The 24,096-nt window shown below is 49.1% G+C and overlaps 1 protein-coding gene across 3 annotated transcripts in view; it reads right to left on the bottom strand.

Moving 5' to 3' along the window:
* The window catches only part of SCAPER (S-phase cyclin A associated protein in the ER), a 143,212-nt gene that overhangs the window by 50,946 nt on the left and 68,170 nt on the right, over window positions 1-24,096 (bottom strand). For all 3 annotated transcript variants that reach the window (XM_044450475.1, XM_044450476.1, XM_044450477.1), the window contains one exon: window positions 3,533-3,648. In XM_044450475.1, coding sequence (XP_044306410.1) covers window positions 3,533-3,648 — 116 coding nt within the window. The remainder of the gene's footprint in view (window positions 1-3,532; window positions 3,649-24,096) is intronic.

Raw genomic sequence — 24,096 nt, 5'->3', positions numbered from 1 at the left:
CTGGCCGTAATACAAGGGACCCTTTGCACATGTTAAGCATGAACTATCTTTAGTCCTTCCTAAAGGCCGAGACTGTTAGTCTAAGCCTCCCCTCCCTGCATGCCCATAACAGAAGGAGAGGGAAGGTTTGGCAGCTCCTGCCTCCTCCTCCCTCCCTCCCTCCCTCCCGCAAGTACCCTGAAATAATCTCAGGCTTCCCATGAGTGCTGAAAGCTCAAGCACCAAATCCCACACAATAAACCCGCACGGTTTACCTGAAAACAGCTAATCATGTGCAGTTGTAACAACTGTGAGGTGTAATATTTTCTGCACTCGCCTGGGTACCATGCAGGTTCCTACTGGAATTACATAGGATCCTTCCTTTTAAGATTAACTTCTGATTCGTTCTTTTGAAGCCATGAAATAGTCTTCGCCAAAGTTTATCTATGATTAACTGTGCGCTTGTCCTAAACCTGCGGCTGGAGCCATCGCCAGAGGCGTCCCAGGAACCCGGCAGCCCTCACAAAGGGGCCTATTCACACAGTTCGGCATTCACTGGGAACTTCCTTCTTGAGTGCCCGGTTTCTCATCCACACTGCTGAGCCTCCCTTCTCTCTTGCACAGCTCTTCCTCACGCTGCGCTTTTTGCACTCTGACTAAAATTTCAGAAAAGCTGTTTCTTTGGATCATTGAGAAACACCGACAGATGCAAACAAGCAAGCAAACAATTTTTTGGCAGGTTCTTTGGTGCTACTGAAGCCCTCTGGTATGTTTTTATTTTACATCTGTCTGGAGAAACAGGAAAGGTGGATTGAAGCGTGATGCTGAGTAAACCGTGGTTTGTTTCCCTCAGCCAGCCACACGTAAGTCTTACGTAGGATCACTTCAACAAGGTGTGCAGAACTCAGCCCCAGGAGTCAAGTGGGGTGGCTCCAGGGCTCCCCATGCCCCTTTCCCTCACCCAGAATTCACTGACTAGCCCCCGGGCCCGTTGGCAGCTTTCGGGCATTCTAAACGGCTGAAATCTCCCAGGGCAGTAAGAGCTGCGAGCCAAACCAGCTGGTGCTCTTTGCGTTTTGGCCTGGCCCCTTTGGCCACCAGCCCTCACTGGAGCGTCTCTTGACCTGGAATTTGGCCACTGGACCGAACGTGGTTCTGCACCCCAGAGCTTCACCATGAGTGCTAAGCAAGCATGGTTAGACATTAGGTCTGTGCCAAACAAACCGTCGTTGCGGAATCTTCCCTAGCTTTCTTGATGAGCTCACCAGCGTCTCCCTGGACATGTTCTCCAGGCAACGGGGCTTAGTTCAGCAAACAAAACCAGGACTGTATGTTTGGGACTCTAACCAGGCGATAAGCCATGTTTAAGCTAACAATGATTAAACGTTATGCCTCCAGAAGGATTGGGTCAATCATCTGAGGAAGCTTCAACAGCACATCAGTGATTCAACAGTGTTTCTTCAAACTGTGTTATTAGGGACTGTGGAAGGAGAACCCGTAACTGTTTATATTATTTATTATCTAACTTGTTTATATATAAGTTAATTCACTTGTATCCCACCTTGCCTTTGCAGGGGACATATGCACAGGGTCCCCAGGACATGCCTGAAAGTAACACTGGCCGGACCAAGGCCACCTCTCTCCCGGACCATCCCTGGAGGGTCCCTGCTCTTTCAGGGGTGAAGCTGAAGGTGGCCGAGGAGCATCTTTCTTGTAGCAGCCCAGCCCAGCCAACTCGTGGGGAGAGCTTTCCTGGCCTTTTGCTTCCTGTATCAAAACGTGGCGTGGGGGCGGCGGATAGTATAATGGGGAGGTGGCAGGAAAATTATTTCTTGTCCAGCACCTCCTTGTGAGTATCTGTCCCAGGACATACGACGCAGCAACGTTCCGGAAGACAAAAGGCTCCTGGCCCGGTCCAGGTTTGAACGGGGGCGTCCCGCCTGCCCCAGGCAAGGCGGAGGTCCTTCTGCAGACCGAGCAGGCAAACAGAATAGACCAGCCGACCTGCAGCCAAAGCACTGCTTGTCGAAGGGATGCCTCCTGGCTATAACCCGCTGCAAAGTGGCTCCTCTTGAGGAGGAGAAGGGACCGGCGGGGACCGTCACACGAAGGAACAGCCGAGAGCAGCATATGGGAAGCAGGAAAAGCCAGAGGCATCACAGCCGGGACAGCAGCCGAGAGGAGGGGGAGCGCCATCCAAGGGAAGCTCAGGTGGAAATTGCCTGGCTCCTGAAGGACAACAGGGGTGGTGCCAGGCGAACGTCGCGGGGGAGGCAGTACCACGGCTGGGTTCCTCCACAGGAGAGACCTGTTCCTCTGCATAATCTCCGAGGGGGGCTGGCTCTCGGACTCTGAGGGCCGCCAGGCGAGCACCTTCCGTGGCCTGCCTCCCTCTGGCAAACCACCTTCCCAGCACCACTGCCAGCAGGCTCCTGCTCCTGCCCGGCACTCCCGGCCTCATCCTTGCTTCCACTTGTGTGCCTGGCAGGCGGGGAGCTGGGAGCAAGCTGGACCCAGCCTTTGCACCTCCTCCTCCACCCCAATATGGGTCTGCACCAGAGCAAGACGCCGGCAGCAACGGTGAGGGGTACCGATGCCTGTGTTCCCCTCTTCTTTCCAAGCGGGGCCACGCGAGGCCTTTACCGACTGAACGCTCGAGCACGTTAACGCAAGCCAGTCAGGCTGGCTTGGACGTACTGTGGAAGCCAGGGGCAAACGGCCTGGGTACAGGCAGAATACACCCCCTTTCCCCAAACTCAAGGTGCTACAGCCCTCCTTCAAGCCGGATCCTCTTGCTGGTCACTTGGAGCGCCCGACTGTTTGGCCGGCCTGCCCTCTGCCACACGCCGGGATTTGTGGTGGCCGATCTACCCTCCTCTTCGCTAACAGGGGCACTTTGCCCTCCTGGGGTCCTGGCAGGCCAGTGAGCTTCGGCTAAAGCCTGGCTCAGTTCTGGGGGCGCTGGATCGGGGTTCCAGCTGTGCTCCTGGCCCAAGTCAGAACTGGGCCCCATGTCGCTTGAAGGCCCTTTCACAGAAGACATCGACCCAGTCCTGACAAGTGGAGGGATGAAGAGGAGGAGCAACCTTAGCGGGCTTTTGTCTGGGGGCCCCTGGCAGGCACTGCTGGGGCACATGGGTTGCCAAACTGATTCGAGCGGAGCACGCTGAGCCAATTTTGGCTTCTTCTTCACAGGAAGCCCGGACGTTTGGAAACTAGAGACAGATTCTAGAGGCATAGATTCATAGTCCTGCTCCAAAGGGTAGCAGTCCAAACTTCTGAAAACTTGCTTTGGAGTCAGTCGGGCCCTGCCTTCCACGTAATATTTCCAAAGCAGAACTCAGCCATAAAAACCCTCTATAAACCTATTCATCCATTGCAGAGCAATAAATAGCAAGGTCAGGCAGAACAGGAGCCAGAAAAATAATCCTAACCACAGATGCCGTTAATTTACTGGCCACTCCAAAAAAGAAAGAAAGAAAGAAAGAAAGAAAGAAAGAAAGAAAGAAAGAAAGAAAGAAAGAAAGAGAGGCAAGCCAAGCACGATGCTCACTTCAGGGGGATGCGTGAAACGGTGTTCAGGTTGCTGGACGTCGTCACGACCTGCAGGACTTGCTCCAGAGCTGTAAATCCCCCCGCGGCGTGAAATGCCACCTGATCTGCCGCATTCTGGATTAAAAACACAAGACACAAATGTACAAGTGATTAGTTGGGAACATGCAAGCGCAACCTCTGGCATTGGTCTTGCTAGATTTGCTCATTTACTGTTTAGTTCTATCGTTCCTGCCCCAGTTTGAGTGCAGCAAGGCACTGGGAAAGCTGGAAATGAGGCCTCCTCATCGCTTGATCACAATGTGTAAGGGGCAGAGTATAAAACTTCATGGGTGGTATAGGGGAGGGGTGGGTACCCAGCTCTCCCCAGACCCTCCTGGGGGCTGCACCGTTCCTTCCAAACGGCCAGAATCCAGTGGTGCAGCAGCAATGAAAACCAACCTGCTTTTCAGAGCCAAAGGTATCGCTTGCTTCTGAAATATGGTGGTATTTCAGAAATATGGCAGGGAGAAAAGAAGCTATTTTGCCTTAAAATAGCTGCTTTCCCCGCCCTGCTCGCATGCCATCAAACGTCAGCAGGAAACGGCGTTTTTTGCTTTTCAAAACAGGCTCTCTCCCCTCCCTGCCACAGCCCCACCAAATTTCCGAGGCACATTTTATGGCACCTGAGTGGGTGTTCTGCTTTGGCCGGGGAAGCATCAGTGCTGCGCAGAGGCGGGGCAAATCCGCGGGGCAAGTCAGTAAAGCAGGCAATGGCCATGCGGAGCGTTGCCGGACAAACTGGTGGTTCTCCGGACAGAGGTCTGAGGCTCAGCCACAGTCCGAGCTCAGCTGAGCAGCGGATTACGACGCACAGACCAAGAGGGGAGTCAGATGCCAGCGGCACAGGGGTCTGCTCGCGAGGCAGCAGCTGGGAAGCTGGATCCAAGGTGCTGGAGTGGGCAGGATGAGATAGTTCCAGCAGAGACTAGCCTGGAACAGCCAGGGCGTCTTGGGGCTCACCGCTGCCGCTCACCTGCAGTGCGCTTCGGCCCTCTGGCGAAAGCCTTATCCATGAGGAGGTCCTTGCTCCTGTACAGAAGCACTCCTTTCCGGAAGAGCCCTGCTGGCTGGCCTCCAGAGAAGAGCGCTTTCTTGGGGGGCAGGGGGCCACCCAGCCTCCGCTTCATAGGTGGAAGCCCCACACTCGTGCGGAGATGGGCCTGTGGCCATCTCCCCGAGGCCCAGGCTGCACTGGGTCTTCTTGCATGGGCTGTTCTGGGACACTCTTCATCTCTGGGGGCGCTAGCTCTCCTCTGAGGGGGATTCCTTCGCAGGCAGCATCGCAATGGGATGCAGAACAAGCTGGGGTGATGCACGTGCTCGACCCTAGAGCGAGAGTGCTGAGTACGAATTGTTCAGGTGAAGCACACAGAAGAAACCGGAGATATGGGGCAGGACCCAAAGACCTACTTCAGACATGCCCACTGGGATCTGCTGACTTTCAAGCATTGGATTCTCCATGAGGTCCTTTCGTTTCCAAAACCGTTTGCCATGTAGCTCTTTGAACAAATGCAAGCCAAATTCAGAGTCCGTTGCGTATGTAAAACATGCAGTTCTTTGGATGCTGGTCAAGTGGAAAGGAATGGAACGGAACGGAATGGAAAGGAAAGGAGTGCCTTTAAATATTCCTACTCTGTTTTGGAGAAACCTTGGCAACCACAAGAAGGAAATACCAACAAACAATTCCTGTTCGGATAAACAATCACAATCCAAGCCATGGAAAGCTCTGCTGATGACTCACTCGCCTGGAGTAGAGCTTGTTTGCTTTCAGTGTTGCCTGAACAGGGCAAGTAGCAACCTGGGTCAGGTTTGAGTAACTTGTCCAGGATACGGAAAACTGTACTAAGCTGCACATGCCCAAGGGGAATGAGGAGGTTAGGCTGGGGTTTCTGGAGTCACAAACTCCCGTGCCATCCAGAGGAGACCCCACAGTTCACGGGCTGCACACAGGGGGTTCCCAGCCTCAATCCCTGACAAGCAGAGTTAATTTTTGTTAACCGCCTGGAGAGCCTCAGCTACACGGCGGTAGAGAAATGAAATAAATAATAAAAACAGCAGCAGCGCTGGTGGATCCAGAGACAAACTAGATGCGGAAGGAGGAGAAAAAGGTTGCAGCTCCCATAATTCCTCAGCCAGCAAGGCCCAACGGTTTGTTCAGCCACAGGGTCTGTTTAAGGGCTTATCGCTTACGTATGATAAAACTTTAGAAGGGGGCGATGCATTGAAATATCGATCTTACAACTAAAGGACAACACATTGAGTCACTAAGCAAATCTTTGCTTTTAGCAATGCGCCCCTGGGGTTTTCGTAGTCTGTCCAATTCTTTTGGCCAGGCACCCACTCCGAGTTACAGAGCTGGTTCTCCGGTTTGGAGGGGGGAAAGCCCACCTGAGAGCTCTCCGATCCATCAAGGACAATTTGTGGAAGTGATCCGTCACCCCACTCGAAAGAGAGATCTCAAAGGTACTGGAAGAGAGCCACCTTGCCTGTGGTTCTGGAGCACCTAGGCCTCCAAGCTGGCTGGGAATGATGGGAACAGCAGTTCTGCAGGGCCCTGCACTGGAGAGGGCTCTTTCCACCAGTCAGACGCATACAGGCCGCCAATTAACCGTCTAAGCAAATGCATTAATTACAAGTGAGTTTTGCCTGAACAGGCCATTGGTTTTCTCTCCTCGCCTTCCACCAGTGGCCAGGCCACCAGGCTGCAGCAGAGGGAGCGGAAAGGCCAAGGTCGCAAGGACTCTCCAACGGCACAGCCTGAAGGCTCCTTGACTCTCCTCTCCACCAAAATATCCCCGACAGTGGCCGTGACGCCCACACGCACCCCCTTTCCTCCCCCTGTGCCTTCCCTCTTTCATACGGTGTTTAATAAACCACCCGTTGTTATTTTAAACAGTGAATTACTTTGGATGATATTCCAGATGGGCGGGAGGCAAATGTAAGAAACCCAAAGGTTCAGATGTATAAACTTCTTTGCCAGGATAGAAGTCTCTCTCTACAGTGACTATATTGTTCAGATCTAATTACAGACACAGAATAACGCACAAACTTTATTTTCTCTACCTGGTACAACACCTTAATGGACCTGAATCCCCCTTATCTTTTCTTGCTACGGCTGCAGTCGCAACTAATAGGATTACAGTCTCCGTTCCAATAATACAGGCTCAGCTACATGCCAGAAAAAAATGACAGCCTAACCCTGAATTACACAGCCCGGGAATCCATCCAATTATTAACTAAAGTAACTGTTATTACCTAACCTAATCAAAGGAGAAGCAGCTGTTAATCTTTGGTGGCCCTGTAGCACAGCGGCAGTCAGACTGGATGAACTGTCTTTGTACTTGACTCTCCCGGAGACAATAATTATGTCCTTTGTGATCAGGCGTGTGGGCGGGGGGGGGGGGTGCCTGAAGCAGGGGCGGCAGATGGGGAGCAAGGGCTTCCCTGGTCATCAACAAGGCAGAGGCGATCCAGTGGAGCTTGGCTCCGCTATGGAAGCGCCCTTTTCCGAATGACACCGAGCGGGTTGGAAGAGCGGGGACTAGATGCTTTTTTGCATCATTAAAAAAAAACCAAAACGTGTGTGTGTGTGTGTGTGTCCTGGATACCTGAAGGAATGCCTTATGTGCCTGCCCGCCCTTTGAGATCTGAGGCAGAGGTCCTGCGCCAGGAGCCCTCCTTGAAGGAAACAGGAGGGTAGCTACTTGGAGAAGGGCCTTCTCTGCGGTGGCACCCCAGCTGTGGAACATGCTCCCCGGGGAGGTTCGCCTGGCACCATCACGCTATTATTTTTGGCGCCAGGTGAAGACCTTTTTATTTTCCCAATAAAATTTCCTTTTTATTTCCCAATATTTTTACAGTTAATGGGTTTTACCCTTGTGTTTACCATCATTTATCAGAGGCAGTGTGTTGTATAGGGTTGGGTTTTTTTGTCTTTGTTTTTTGTTAGCCGTCCAGAAACTTTTAGTATTGGGATGGCATATAAAAACTTTAAATTGATTAATTAATAGCCCTGGGTCCCAGCTGTAGAGGTTTAGTGTCTATTATCATAACCGAATTATAATGATCAAGGCATGTACCATAATGGTAGAAGATTATGAATGGGTATCTGCCCGATTTTATTATCAGTTTGATATCTGGTCCAGGCATGGGTGAGAGTGTGGTATGGCCCAGTTCACAAAAGCCTTGGATGGTCGAGGCTTGTCGAAAGCACAGCCGGCTTGGGGTGCCCGTCCCTGACCAGACAGGCCGAGTGCACAACAGCTGGGTACGGATGAAAGAGAGAAAGGAACTGCTTTGGTTCGGACTCAGAGGGCAAGAAGGGGCCGGGATGCAGCAGAAAGGGCATGTGAAACTTCTTTGGCCCAGGGAAGCTTTCAGAGGAGGTACCAGGAGCTCCATTCCAGGCGTGCCACAGGCCCCAGGCAAAGGCAGTGGGGCCAGAGTGACCGAAGCAACACATTTGAACTTAAAGGCCTTATTGTAAGTAGCAAAGCTGTTGCAGAAGCATCTTTTCGATCTTTTAGAATAGGGGAGGAAGCCATGCAATTGCCAGGAGGTGGAGGGAACGGGTGGACGGGGACATGGCCCATGCATAAGGGACCCTAGGAAGGTTTGTTTTGACCCACGGTTAAAATAACCATGGGCTTTGGGGGAAGAGAGAGAACAAGCTGCTTGTAGTTGGCCGTGTGCCATCCGCTTCCACTTCTACTCAGCAATCCTCAGGTGGTTCTTTAGGGTTAACCTTTGGGATTTTAAGGCCCTGAATGCAGCTTTGGATGCAGCTTTGGTTGACGATACAGTGAAATACTTTAAATATTTACCAAGGTAGGATCCTGTTGAAAACACCACTGGTGATTGAGGGCTTGATTTTAACTGAAACCTTTGTTTGAAAAAGAAAAAAAAATGCACATTTCTAGTGTAGATCAGGGGATTAAATTTAACATTATGGAAACTGGCACGTAAAATGGTCCAAAATAACTTTTATTAACCACCTGGGGTTTGCTAAGAACCTAAAAGGAACGACAGACTTTGAATAGCATCCTTGAAAAATCAGCTAGCACAGTGCGAACCTATCAAGAGTCTCAATCCCCCGCCCCACTGCTGAATTTCAGTGACACAATTAGTGAAACCAAATACCCCCCATTCATAACATTGTACATTAAACAAAGCTAACGCTGATTTGTTCAGTATTAATTTTCTATAAATCAAACCTGATTCAACAGATTTATAGCAAAGGTGCAACCCGGTGAGTAGCTACTCCTTGGCGCAAACCAGTTTTCCAGATGTGCTGGATGCCCTGCCACACGTTCCAAAACCAAGCCCATAAAACTCTCATGGTGGCCTGGTCTTAGGCATACCCTTTTTGACTCTGCCTCAGCTCCACGTCTGTAATATGGAAAGAAAAGCAGCCACCCCGCTCGCCGAGTGGCTTCAGGACTGAGACGACAGCGAAATGTCTGGCTGTTCGGGAAACGTACAATATAAATCTCCGTCCCCATTGACTCGGGTGCGCGGAGCAGCGTGCGGACGGAAAGCCATCGCTAGTGCTGAACTGTGCACAAGATCACAAGGGCAGTGCTGAAGAAAGAGGGAGCCTTGCTCAGGTTCCCAAGAGCGTTGGTTTCGATTTCTTTCTCTGCGGTGGCGCCCCATCTATGGAACGCGCTCCCCAGAGAGGTCCGCCTGGCGCCGTCGTTATTTGTTTTTCGGCGCCAGGCGAAGACCTTTTTATTTAAAACTTATTTTAATTGTTAATGTATTGGTATTTATAGGATTTTAAATCTTTTAAGCCGAGATGAACCGGGTTTTAATATTTTTGTTGAATAATTATTATATTTGTATATTTTGTTTCTGTTGTGAGCCGCCCCGAGGGTTTGTTGCGATGGGGGCGGCATAAAAATGTTTTAAATAAATAAATAAATAAATAAATAAATAATTTCACTGTTGCCCATACAAGCCATAACGCAAGACTTCCGGGAGTGCAGAAGGGCTCCGTGGGGCCCAATCCACTTGTATTCCATGAACAAAAATCTATGCACTCCTTTGTCTCTGCAAGCACACCTGAGTGCAGAAACGATCACCTATACAAGCCCATGTACAGGGACTCACAGTATGGCGGATTGGAGAGCCCGGAACAAGGTCTATCAAAGGAGGTGCCTGCGCCCCATGCTTGGCTCTTTGTCCCTTCGGTCCAGACGTCTCTGGGAACCAAGGGTACCCACGAAGGGGTGCACAACAGGGCACCTGTATAGTTCAAAACACCTGTCTTTCTAATTTACACACATGGATTCGCATATAACCCACAGCAGTGAATCCATTTGAAATTAGCCAATTACAGACAATGATGGTCTACTTCAACAAAAAGGCAAAGAAGTATCCAAATAAGTCTCTACGGGAAGGTGGACTCTATATGCGCCCATTCAATATTGAAAGCAATGTAAGGAGCTCAATCCACTGAATTCTAGGTGTTCATTTTCCCATGTTGGAAGATCAATCTTTGAGCTGTCAAGGGGGAAAAGGAGATTCCTTTAGGGCAGGGGTCTCAAACTCAACTGACCTGGGGGCCGCTGGAAGTAGAGTCTGTGTGAGGCTGGGCCGCATCAAGTATTCCACCACCGCGGTGGTGGTGGGCCGCTCATCCCGTGGCCGGCCCGGGCACCGCTGGCGCTTTGAAGGCCGCAGGGCCCCTCCCCGTCCCGGCACACAGCTTAGAGGGAACATTGCGCCCAGGGTAACAACTCACGCAGGTGCGTGTGAGAAAAACGCACGGGCCGCACTATCACTAAACTTTGATATCAAGTGGGGGCCACAAAATATCGTCCCACGGGCCGCAATTGGCCTGCGGGCCGCGAGTTTGAGACCCCTGCTTTAGAGTGACCTCCATGAAGCTGGTAAATAGTTTAAAAGAGCATGTTTATCAATGATGGTTAAAGACCGTTCCAATATAAATGTATCTATATAATAACCTACTCCCTAAAAGAAGGAACTAGTGCGCATTGCCATGTACATTTAGGAGAAGCATCAGCTGCTTTGCACAGCCAGCAATTAGTTGAATCTGACAACCCCTCATTGAAGAGATGTCGCCGCATCTAACCGACCTGAAACAGAAGCTTTTTGTTGAATTTGAAACCATCAATGGGACACGTAGGTGGCAAAATCTGGTTGACAAACCACGGTCTGTTTGCACAGCTGAGTTCACGGAACACAACCACACGTGGTTCAATGACAATCCACCCTCAGATCGAACTCAGCCTTGAATTTGAGTTGTCTCATTTTGCGAACTCAATCAACATGTACTTTTGCACTATCCGGATCTTGGGCAGTGGTAACAGCTCAACAGTATATATTAAGAGTGAATTCGATTTTCCAAGTGCTAGTCCTCATGCTGCCAAGGCTGTACCATCCATGAGTCAGAGGGAGGTCTCTGCAGGACCTCATGGGCCTATCAGGCTTGCAGAAATAAAAAGATAACTCTTTAGGGTAGAATCATATGCATGCTTGGACAGAAAAAGTCACCCAACTTCCAGCATTCTCCAGCCAGCAGGATGCATCTTTTTTTCTGCCTAACCATGCATTGGACTGTGCTCTTAGAAAAATAAAAGCTTAAAGGGCTGGGGGACAAGACGGAGTGTGCTCGGCGGCCACAGAATGTCGACTGCCAAGGTGAGGAAAGGGAAAGCAGGAGGAGATTCGTAGCAAAAGCAGCACGCTACAACTTGACTGCAACCTCTCGTAATTCAGCGGTTCAGGGCCTGCTTTACAAAGTTGTACAGCTTTGCTACATTCACCCTTCAATGCTGAGAGCAAACAGCAGAGGTCAGCAGCTTTACAGTTACAAGGAATTCGCCCTGGGTGATGTTCAACCATTCAGTGAAGCTTTCTTCTGCATTTGGTACCCGAGATCCTAATGCTAAGACCCAGCTCAGAAATGAGCACTGAGTTTCTTGGTGGGTAATGGAATACGTGTGGATATTATAATAAAAATACAATTTGCCACGCTTGCTCGACTAGGGAAAATAGTCTTAAAAGCCACTGGAAGCTCATATCTCGATTTGCACCACCGGAAACGTCACTAAGGGGTAAGCAAACTTTTCAAGTCCTCCAAACCTCAGGTGCCTGAGAACTGGGGAACCAAAAATCCTGCTCATCCTTGGGACATTTTAGCCTGTCCTAATTCAGGGAGTCCTGCACTGTGGCTTTCCAAGTATGTCTAGAACCCTTGTTTGGCATTATGATGGTTGGGTGTTTCTTCCCTGCTGAAGCAGAACAGTAGCTGAACATGCACGTCACAAAAATCAGTCTCGGACACCTTCTGTGAGTGGAGCTTTTCCATGAACACAAGACAGCTTTCTGGGTTGACCTACATATTAACTACATTTTGGGGAGGAGGGAAATGGTCGAGAGCGAGCCTCGGCTGGTTAATCCATGGGGTTTTCCTCCAAGAACGGGCCACTAAGTCTCCCAATATTACCTTCGGGAAACTACCTGCAAGGAAGGTGCAAAGCCGTACTCCAAGGGGTATACCAGATGTTTTGAAAGAGCTCCCAGAAACCCTGGCAGTTCGCAATGCTTCCCGGGGCAAATAACTGGATGCTACCAAGCTGCCTCACTGTGCCTTAAATTATTAAAAACATCTGGGCAGAGTTAAAAGAAAAGTAATTACAAAGAGATGCAAAGTTTCTCCTTTCCAGGTATACATTATGCTTTCAATAAAGCAGTGGCCAAACTGTCGGTGGATGGTTCCAAAAATCAAAGAGGCATTGGAAAAGCAGACTAATGGATCCAGTGGCATTCAAAGAACCTGATGCGCTCACAGGGCACCCCTGAGACTGCAGGTAGCATCTCCAGAAGCAAAGAGCAACTGCAGGTAGGATCGCCAATGCAGTTTAAAAATTAATTCCACTTTTCCACGGGCGTCTAAAGAGTCTGGTAGCCTGCCTCCTGTATTCCCGAGACTCTGGAATACGTTTTTATATGGCCGGGAATTTCTTGTTGACTGACGTTTGCTTTTTGCATGGACAACCGTGAAAGGGTTTTGTTGTTATCACATCACATGTCACTTGGTCAAGTGGGGAACAGTTTGCAAAGAATAAATGGCATTGTTGGGTTTCCAGAGGGAGAACGTTATGGAAAGACACAATGGAAATAGAGCAGCAGGCAAAAACAAGCCAGAGGTAAAACAAAGAGGTCATGTCTTCAGCTCTCCTCCTTCAGCCTCTCTCCACAGAGTTCGGAAGGTCTGCAGACACACAGATGAAATAAGAACTGCCTGAAACTTGGCATCCTTCCTCCGACCTGATTTTAACGGCAAAAGTTCTGACTGTAGTAAAAATAACGGGCTAGGGACTCGGGATCTAGACTCCAGTCTTCATGAAGCCCTGAAGCTCCTGTCACTTGCTGTTGGCCTAACCTACCTCACAGGGTTGTTTTTGAAGATAAAATGGAGTGGAGTGGGATTGTGCTGGCTGGCATTTCTAGCATTTTTCTCTGTCCAAACAGGCATAGGATTACACCCGAAATCTGCTTTACTATGAATGAGCTCTGGCCTCCATTATCTCGGGAGAACCTCCTTCCAAATGAGCCCCTCACCCCAATTAGCTCAGAGGATGGCCACTGGGGGAGAGCCTTTTCTGTGGTGGCCCCCATCTTTGGAAAAAACCCCGTGGCGACCCACCTGGAGCCAGATTTGCCATCGTTTCAGCGCCAGGTTAAGACAGTCCTCTTTGGGGAGGCCTTCAAACATCTCCCTGCTTATCCGAGGGCCTGATCCAGGTGCCCTTTTCCTTTCTTAGCTGGGTTTGTTTCCATTGCATTTTAATGCCTGTTAAGGCTGCCTTAATTTGAAACGTTCTGTATTGTGTTGTTTTTATATCCTGTTGTGAACTGCCCAGAGAGCTTTGACTACAGGTGGTATAGAAGCGTCATTAATAATGATAAAGATGATGATAATCCTACACTCTGCAGTTAAGAAATGAAGTCCTAGTCCAGCTTTCTTCCCTTGCAGGTTGTTGATGCAGGATCTTCTCTGTGGCAACCTGGAGAGGGTTTCCCCCAGGATGACGTTAACATTTGATGCTAACTGCTCTCCGTCTGTTCACGGCGAGAATTTTTCTGCTGTCCACTGAGACCGTTTTTCTAGGTTTGCTGCTTTGACTGACCTGTTTCCTTTGGGGAGGGGCCATTTCAAAGGGGAGAAGCATCTGTTTGCATATCGAGTCTCAGGTTTGATTCCTGGCTTCTCCAAGTAAAAAGGGATCAGGTAACGGATGACCCGACAGGGCTTTGGGGAAATGCGGATCCAGGCCAAGGAGGGAAGAGTGGACCAGGGAGCCCGTCCGGCTCCGCACAGGCCAGCTCCCTGCAGAACCTTTTGGGATTTGCAAAAAGCACAATGACAGCTCCGTCCCCTGTACTAATATCTTGGCTAATATCCCACAAAGACCAGCCAATGACACCTTTAAGGACATGTACAGTTATTTTTCAGTAAAAATAAGATTTAAAAAAAACATGAGACATATATTCTTGTGACCTGAAGGCACGACGATGATTCTTGGCAGGGATCCTGGACTAGCGATGCTCTAAATAAAACCGGAACCACCCCCACCATCACATACCCAGAAAACTAATTACCTTGCTTCTCTGCCAAGAAAGAAGTAAATTTCTCTGCTTAAAATAAACAACAAAGACAGGGTATATATTCAGAGATGCTTATTTTTACAGAAAGAGACCAATCAGCAAACTTTTTTTCTGAACTTCTTTCAGTTTGGGCAGGATCTGCAAAGCAGTCTGTGCCCCAAGCACACACGCACACACACACACGAAAGCCCGAGGAAGGGGCAACATGCTGGCAGGAGAGGAAGACGGATGAAGAGGAGTGATCATCGAGAGACTGGATACAAGAATGGGGGGACACCTGTGGGGATGCACAGGTATCGATCTTCCACACTGTTCTCCTATTTTTCAAATGCACCTTGACGACCGTAATGGCGACGGTCCCTGCACAGGGCTGTCTATAAAAGGTAACGCAGATTCAGGAAAAGGGTCGCCAGAATGATGAGAAGGAAGTGTCTTGCTGAGGAACTGTCACCATGTTTGAGGACTTTTAAATTCACTGGAAAAAAGACAACCCGACGTGGGTCATAGTAATTTAACTCTTCTCCCTGAGCGCTTGTCCCTGCTTTAGATCACGGATGTGTACACGCAGGGCGATTGTGTACAAGCGGCCCAAGAGAGAGGAGAGTCATCAGCAGAAAAGGGAGAGCAAGAAAGGGCAGATTTGCGGGGAGTGGGAGTCAGCCAAAATTTAGATATATAGACGTACATTTGGGAATAATTATAAACTAAATGGAAGCAGAATTTCCCAGCGTATGTGACCAGGTGACTTTTGGGACTGCTCAATCTGCCAGGTATGAGCTGTGGGCGGGCAATTCCAAGACCCCCGGATTATTAAGATGCTTCATCCTGGACACAGACATGGCCTGGACAGCCCTTCAAATAGCGAAAGACTTCTGCAGCTGCCCAAAGGTAAGAGGAGCACCCGATCAGCTGGCCTTGGGGAACAGATTCTCAGAGAGCACACAGAGTTGTGCATCCCTGGATTAGAGGAAGCCTGTAAATAGAGGCCTCTCTTCTATATGTGGCTACCCCACCCTTAGCAGCAAGGTGAAAATAGGGACATGGTGCTAATATTTTCCCCTGCATGGCTAGCAGCTTCCAGACGTGGATACAGATCTGGCGGGAAAAGTGTGGGCTGAAGTTACGCAAGCGTTTTCCCAGTGTCTCTGTTCTGATTAAAGAATGGACCCCTTCTTGGCTACTGTAAGCTAAAACAAGTTAGGAGATCTAATCGTGGATTTCCTGCGCCGTGCTGCTTCGGCTCCGAGATGATCAGCGTACTGCATTCTGCTCAAGATTCTCCCTATAACGTGCTGCAAAAGATTAATGGGTGAATGGCATAAGCTGAAACAGTCTCACTGATGCCCGAGGTGCGATTCAGGTTCTGTCAGCGCAGCTGCCTCAGGCCTTTATGTTCGTGACAAATGTCAACAGAAAAGGACTTCCTTGATATTGAAGAATTTCAGGCCCTGATCCTAAATCCAATTTACCATCAAGTTCCCAGCACACACACGGCTGGGCTCCACAGTTGCAAGCTGAGCAGCACGGAATTAGAAGTTGCTCTGGATTAAGGATGCCCAGGAATGGATTGTGGACACACAAGATTTCCCTAGACTAGAGGATTTTCCCCTACAGAACGGGGAATGCAGAGTACACTATGCACTTTCTTCCTCCTGCTTTTAGAAAACCCAATTTCTAGCACACCGAAAGGGTCGAAGCTAAACTGCCATTATTACTCCCTCCAGTGGACAAGTGTGGGATCTGAAGCAAAAGAAACGGTAGAACCTTTCAAGCTGCAAGATGGCTTTACAAAGCAGCTCCTCAAATATGGGAGCTCCCCAGACCAACCCACTGCAGCCTTCACACATGCGAGTATCCAACTGGTGCTGACATTCATCCCATGCCTTGAGAGAGGCAGATCAAAATGCTGCTGACAAAGAATAGCAAAATCCACGCGGACGAAGGCCAACAGCCTGGGTTCTTGGTTGGGTGTCTGGCTGGGCTGGGGTGGCGGAAGCTCATTTAAAGCATCCGAATCAACAGCAAGACCCGATTCCAGTTCAGGAAATACCCAGCATAGGGACAAAAAGGCCAGAACAGGCAAGAACAGATGGACAGCAACGTATGTGAGGAATCAGTTCGCTAGATTCAGTACAGAGTGGAAGTCCAGTGCGCCGGAGTTGCACGGAAGCGCAAAAATGAACGTGGGATGGAAGGAAGGAAGGAGGAGAATTCTGTTTGGAATTGGCAAGAACTAAGTCCACAATTAGAGGAATGCTTAACTGCTTGGTGGATGCTTTGTGTGAACAACTTCACTCTGTCTTACAAAGCTAGCCAGCCCAACCTAACAGGGGGCTGTTGCCTTGATCAGTTGGGGATGGGAAAGGGGAGAGATGGACTAATGACACCCGGGAGAGCCTATTTGCCAAAAACCCCGAGGAGGACCTGACCCATACTAAAGACTCGCAACCCATGGCCTCAGGAACAGCCAATCACAGTAAGTTCTCACCATAACATGCAGAACTGAACCACACAAAGGCACTTCTGCCAGGATGAGCATGTGCGTCACGACTCAACTATGGCTTGTCTTTTCTCACGCAACATGGCCAGCTCTACCAAGTGGCCGATCAAGACCACAGAGGTCTCTAGAGTCCTAGCCCAGCCTTCAGACTGTGATGCTCAGAACTGAATCTTCAGCCTTTGGCGCATTAAGAATGTGTTCTAGCACGGAGCGATGGCTCACCTCAGCAGGAGCACCATCTTCCACCGCTACCACACAACCGAATAAACCTGGAGCTACACGAACCGGCCTGCTCTACACAAGTTTAAGCTTCATTCCGCAAACTGTAGCTGGCAACATAGGCTAATTATTCACACTTCGTTTATTCTATTTTTAGCATCGCACTGTCTAATACCATGATTTAGGAGCGGGGGGATGGAATTGCGGGAGCGCCTGCGAACCCAAGATAACAAAGAAATCTACCGAAATGAGGACTTTGATCCGACTTTTAGATTTGAATATTTAAAGCAAACCAGCGTTAAATAATGAGCAGCCATGGCCCCTTCGTTATAGACCTGACGATGTGCAGATTCTAATGTAAATAACGAAGCCGGACTCTGCACCGTTGAGGCCAACCATTCCCGACTGTCTCTCCTCTGTGATAAACACTGTCTGCCCACCAGTCCCCCTGCATTTGAAAGTTATGACAAACATTGGACTGAAATATAAATATCTGACATCATGACTGAAGTGGTGGACTGTGAACTTATCTAAAAAAAGAAAAGGAAAACGAGAAAAATGAAACGAAATCCTCAAATGTCGTTTGATACGTAAAAACATCCCCAACATTAGTGGTCACCAAGGGAGAACTCGGAGAAGGCCAGAAGCCCTGTGCTAGATTCTTATATAAATACAAATGGTGGATTGTGAAGTTGCTTTATGGTAAAGACAGGGATGTTTTAAGCCTGAAGAAATGGGCATTTCTAGGGTGACGACTTTCCCCCCCTCTTGGAAGCATCAGGTTTCCTCTTCTTCATTTGAGGATTGGCAATGAAAGAAGAGAACAACAAATCGGTCAATTTTTTGTCATTACGCTTTTGCGCATGTTCACCCACAAGTCCCGTTTCCCTGTATTACCCCGAACATTTAACAGACAACAAAACTCCGCACAACAGCTCACAGTGTAAAATAGGAATGCTCAAGGATTTTTCAGTCTGCATTTTTAAGAGCGCTAACCTGATTTCCTTGTCTAATGCAGCATTCAATAAATGCAGCTGTGATTTGGCTTCACAGTTCTTTACAAGTACATCATAATACAGATTTGTTAGAGTGTATTGCTATAAAATGGGTACCAAAAATGTGTAAAATGTGTACTAAAGTGTGTGCCAAAAATCTCTATTTAAAAATGCATTACAAATAACAAATTTGTTCATATGGCTCAATTCTCCCCTCCCTCGGGAGGCATGCAGATGGAACACCCAGAGCAACATTTGCAAAACTGGCATGGACTGAAAAGGGAATGACCTGGCCCTATTCAAAATATCAAATTTTATATATTTTCTTAAAAACCATTTATAAATCTATTCTGTCCCAAAATACACATTTGTAAACATACACCGATCTTGTTTTTTTTGAGCTATGTTGGAAAACCTGAGGAAGAGCAAAAGTTGGTAGAAAATAATCCAATCTGCACTTTATCGAGTGTGCACCTGTTCGGTACGTGTGTACACACGTGATCCAGATTTAAAAATGGGATCACTCTATAGAAATTTTATAGTTTTGATGTGAAACTATCTTAGGCGTCCAACTCAGAATGAGCAGCGGCATGGCTTATGGGAGGCTGTGTATGATGGGTCGTTTCACAAAATCACAGAAATTAGTAAGACACCTATGGAATTTGCTATAGGGTAGAGGCCATGCCCATCTCCCAATGCATGGGGGGAAAATGGGCGTGGTTCCCACATTTTTAAAACACTGGGTTGCCACAGCTGTACATGAACACTTAAGAAATGCTCTGTAGGATCAGAGCAAGGGTTCAGCTGATGCAACATCCTCTTCCCACAGTGGCCAACCAGTTCCCCAAGAGAAGGAGAACATGAACGCAACAGCATCTTCCGACCCACGTTACCCAGTAACTGGTGCATACTGGCAATTACTGGAGGTAATCTATAGCAGACACACAGAAGGGAAAGATCATGGCATGCACTCTGTTTCATTAATTCGTCTCACTTTTTCATCCCACCTCTGCGTGATGAAGCTTGGGACAGCACATGGCTCTTTTGCCTTTAGGATGCCGGAGAAGCTGAGAGCGACTCGGCTATTCCGAGATCACCCAGCGAGCTTTGCCCCTGAGCAGGGCCTTGAGAGGGGCAGCTCCAGGCATTGTGTTGCTTGGCACGAGGGCGGAGTGGCACCTCCCGCCATTCCACGAGGAGAAACGGATGGGACCGGCAGTGATGGGGTGCAGAGCAGGCTGCTGGGGACACACTGCACTGGCCTCTAAGAGGGGCGGGGGAATGGACGGGGACTGCCACTCTTACCCCCGCTGAGCACCTGCCTCGTAATCCCTCGCTCTCCTGAGCACTCGACCGGGATGAGAACCGGGACAGCTCTGTCCTCACCATGCTTCAGGGATCAGGAATGCGATGCCCGCACTGAAGCACAGAGAAGGACCCACGCAGGACGTCTGTCTCCCTGCACTCAGCGTGGCTTATCCCCAAAGTAAGGGATTGTGTTTAACCTTGGCTAAACTGCACCTCCCACTTCGTTCTGGGTGCCCATAGCAGGACAAGCTGCCCCAGCTGGGAACTCACTGTTTTAGGGGATGGCCAAAACCCCAAACAAACCCAAGCAATGAAAAGCGGGGGGGGGGGGGAGCAACCGGTCCTGTAATTACAGAGGATCCGTTTACATGCTCAAACAAGGTTATTTCACTCCGCACAGCCCTGAAATCTGGCAAATGACTCTATTGTTTCCCCTTGTTAAGGAAACAATTTGTTGTGACATGCAAGTTTGAAAGACTTTCAGTAAGTGGGAAGGAGCTACTGAGTGAACCTCTCCTCCCTTTGGGCCATTCTTCTCCCAGACCCAGCCATTAGCAGAGTCAAATCCGTGTAAGCCGTTCCCCCCACGCTGACAGCTTGTGTCGCTTCTGCTCTCTCCCTCCCTCCTCCTCCTCCTCCTCCTCTCTGTGCCGTTGTACTACTGGGGTCTTTTCTTCTCTTTTTATACTCCCGGGGGAAATTCAATTAACGGTGTCGGTTTCCTCTTCTCGGTCAATGAGTGACGCGCTCAAGATGCCTTTCGCCGCCCCCAACAAGCTGAGATGTGTCCACTGATTTCTTGACTCGCAACTTAACAAGAGAATTACTGCCCACTGCTTTAAAAGGCTATAGATGATCTGTGTCATAAACAGCGTGACAGCTGCGGGAATCAATCTTTTGTGACCCTATTGATTAGGACACTCAGAAATAATGAGGCTTCGCTGGTGGCAGAATATGCTGTGTGAGGGGAATGGGAGGAGAGCGATCCGTTCCTTGCACAAGTGTGACTTTGCCTTCCTTCGCCCCCTTTTCCCAGCCTGGGACAGACCCCTGTAAAGCGACGATCAATTACTGCCTTTTTTTGGTGATATCTGTAACTTTTTAACATTAGGGAAGTATTTGACTTACGTACACATGCTGTAAACACACGAAAGGAGAAAGGAGCAGTACAACAAGCCAACGTCAAAAGAGCAAATGCCAGAATTCCCGCCAGATAAATTGGACAGGCATCTTTCTCCGTTAGGGATGTGTTTGTTCTTATGGTTAGAGAAAACACAATTGTTCTGCAATAAGTTATCAGTGTTTCCAACGATGTTTCCGCAGCTGCAATATAGTCTAATCCATTTTTAAAAGTCAAGCTGTTTTCCCTCTGACCTCCCCATCTCCTTTTCCTTGTGTGTTGTGTCTTTTAAAGTTGTACGCCTACCGGCAGGGCCTGTCTCTTTTGCAGAATGATTGTAAATTTCTGCAATGCGCTCTGCATGGGGCTACCCTTGAAGACGGTCCGGATATTTCAATTGGTGCAGAATAGAGCTGCCAGGTTGCTGATGGGGACTGGGCATTGTTCTCATATAACCCCAGTTCTCCATCAGCTCCACTGGCTCCCGACTGAAGTCCGGGCCCAATTCAAGGTGTTGGTTATGACCTATAAAGCCCTCAACGGCTTGGGCCCTGGGTATAAAGGAACGCTTGCGTCCATATATGCCCTCCCGCCCCTTGAGATCAGCAACAGATGCCCTTCTCCGGGAACCCTCTGTGAATGATATTAGGAGGGCGAGTACCCGGAGGAGGGCCTTCTCTGCGGTGGCGCCCCACCTATGGAATGCGCTCCCCAGAGAGGTCCGCCTGGCGCCGTCGTTATTTGTTTTTCGGCACCAGGCTAAGACCTTTTTATTTAAAACTTATTTTAAGTGTTAATTTATTATGTAGGATTTTTAAAAAAATTTAAGCCAAGATGCACCGGGTTTTAATATTTTTAGTATATAATTTTTGTATGATTTTGTATGTTTTTGTTGTGAGCCGCCCTGAGGCTTTGTTGTGATGGGGGCAGCATAGAAATGTTTTAAATAAATAAATAAATAAATAAATAAATCACCCCAAGAGCCTTTGCTGGTGGAGGAACAGTATAAAAATACTAGAATAAATATACAGAATGGCAGACTGCGTACTGCTTGGCACTCTTATCGCCATGTGTATCCGCTAGAAACGAACCATATACTTCCTACTCACAATTTTAACTCCATGACTTCAGGGAGGGAGCAAAATTGCGACGAATTCACAAGGCCTGCTGCTCACCACCGAGCATTTTAAAAAGGCACTCTCATAAATTTAATTTATCAAGGCAGCGGCTCCAGAAAAATAGAGGATTTGCTCCCTGAAAAATGGGACAGAGGGAGCTTTATGAGAATAAAAATGTGTAACACACAAGCGATTTTTGCATCATAGGAGGATTCAGATAGATCTTCAGAAAAGGAAGGGTTTTTAGATACCTTCAAAGATTGGTTTAATACCCTTACTTGTTCCAAAGCTGAAAACCTCAGTTTGTTGGTTTGGAGGCGATGGGAAAGCATAGGGAATTGAAGGCTTTCTGGTTTGCTTACTCATATGTGAAGGCAGACTCAAGGGGACGCCTGCAAAGCTTGCTCTTATCTCAGTTTATTAAGCCAAGATACAATCATCAGAATGTGGTCAGTGCCATTGGAATGCCTCCGATTTTTATGAATACTGACAAAGCAATATGATTACTTAAACCTGATCTGTGAATACACAAGATCAAGATAGAAGACAAGTGACGCACTTTCTACTGAGGACGAAAGAAATCTCCGTGACGGACAGCTCTCGGTGGCTGTAGAAAGAGGAAGGGATGCCTTCCTTTATTTTAGTTTTTGCGACATTAATATCACTGACAGTTTATTTCCTTTCTTGTTACGCTAAAGTGGTTGGTTTTGGCAGTGTCGGGAGATGCAAGACAAATAACATTTTCTTTTAAAGCACTATCTTGGCTTCATTCATAAGGGAGTTGGGGGCTGGACATTCGTTGCTGGCAGAAGCGCTTCTGCCAACATGGGCGCTCGTATTTATGGGTACTGCAAATGGTTTTCATGCACAGTCCTGGCAAATGGAAATATTAGCAGAGGTACCCAAATCCTGCCTATTGTGCAGCCCGGTGGTTCCATGGGCACGATCCGAAAATCACATTTTGACACTGGCCAAGCAGTTCAGCCCCATCGGCAAGAATTTCCTATCAATGTTGACGTGGTTTGCTTGGGAGATCTTCACAACTGAGCAGAGATTCTCCAGCCTCCAACCAGAACTCCAAGGAGAACTTTCTCTAGCACTGCACGTTGCTAGAGCATCCAGAACGCCTCCAGGATTGGTGCATACTGCTGCCATCTTACGTTGTGTCCAAGTAGCACCCTGACCTCCTCACACTCCGGCCCGTGTGTGTGGAGGCTTCTGAGCATTAGGCATGGAAGTTGCTGGACTGCATCCTACGTCACTGGATCCCCGAAAGGGCTGGCTTCCCCCACCGGCTTTGTTCGCCTCCTAAGATACTACAGCCAGGAGCGGATGGGTGTCTACCAGGAATAGGGAGTTCTCACTGATCTGAAGCTTGCAGCTACAAGAGGCAGACCTGGATTCTCTCAGAAGAAGGTGAGAACTCTGGCTTTGCCCTGGCTGGACTGGGACTCTGCCCAAGGGATGTTCCAGAAGCTCCATGTGAAGAGAGGGGACGTCTCCCAGACCTGCCTGCCTGCCAACGTTTGTCGCCAGGGGTGGAAGCCAGAAGCACCGACTGGGCGGGGATGATCCCAAAGGGAACACTGCTGAAGCACGCTGCTCCTTTAGCAGAAGACAGTTGGGGGCAGGGGGTTGCAAGGGCAAAGACCACTGCTCTGACACTGCAGCCAATGGTGCGTCTGCCTGCCTGCCTGCCTGCCTGCCTGCTTTTAGGGTCTTGGGGAGTGGGCGCTTGCCCACCAGCTCCAGGCACTCCTTTACTCAGCTCATTATCCGGATCCAAGGCCACGTTTCAGCCCAGAAACGGCTTTGGTTGCCCTGCGCAATGACCCATGCCAGGAGAATGACGAGGGATCGCGATCCTGTTGGCCCTCCTGGATCTCCCAGTGGTCTTCGAGACCAGTCACCACGGCATCCTTCTGGGGCGGCTGGCTGAGCTGGGAGCGGCAGGTACGGCAGTGGCTCCACTCCTGCCTGGACAACCAGCTCCAGAAGGTGGGGCTCTGCATACAGTGTTCCTTGGAGGGCGGTCTTGCCGCCATGATCCTTAACCACTGGGCAGGGTCATCCAGAGCTCTGGGGTGCACAGTCATGAGTACACCAATGCCATGCAGTTCCAGTTCTCCTTTTCATCTCCAGCAGGTGAGCCTGGATATGCCCGGCTGCACCAACGGATTAGATGAAGGCGACGTTCAATCCAGACAAGACTAGGACGCTGTCCGTAGCGGGTTCTTCTGACCGGATGGAGGGAGGGCAACCTGCGCTTTCCCTGAGGGAGCAGGTTCATCGCTTGGTGCCGCTGCTGGAGTCACCGTTGTCGCTTGAGGCCCAGGCGGCCTCCGTGGCACAGCATGTCTTCCACCAGCTTTGGCTGGTGGCCCAGCGACATCCATGCTTGGACGAAGATAGCCTGGTTTTAGGAATCTGTGCCCTGGTCATCATTAAATTAGATCATGAGAGTGCACAGGAAAGAATGCTCAAAAGCTGCAGCTTGTGCAAAACACAGAAGTTGGATGGATAACAGAAACTGGAACACCGAAGCCGTAACACCAGTTCTGGCTCGCTCACAGTGAATATCCTCATGCTTCCAAGCCCAGATCAAGGTGCTGGTTTAACCCGTGG

Source organism: Varanus komodoensis, unplaced genomic scaffold, assembly GCF_004798865.1.
Source record: "Varanus komodoensis strain SLA01 unplaced genomic scaffold, ASM479886v1 scaffold67, whole genome shotgun sequence".
Classification (NCBI taxonomy): Eukaryota; Metazoa; Chordata; class Lepidosauria; order Squamata; family Varanidae; genus Varanus; species Varanus komodoensis.
The sequence above is the reverse complement of the archived record's forward strand: the minus strand, read 5'-3'. Positions and strand labels throughout refer to the sequence as shown.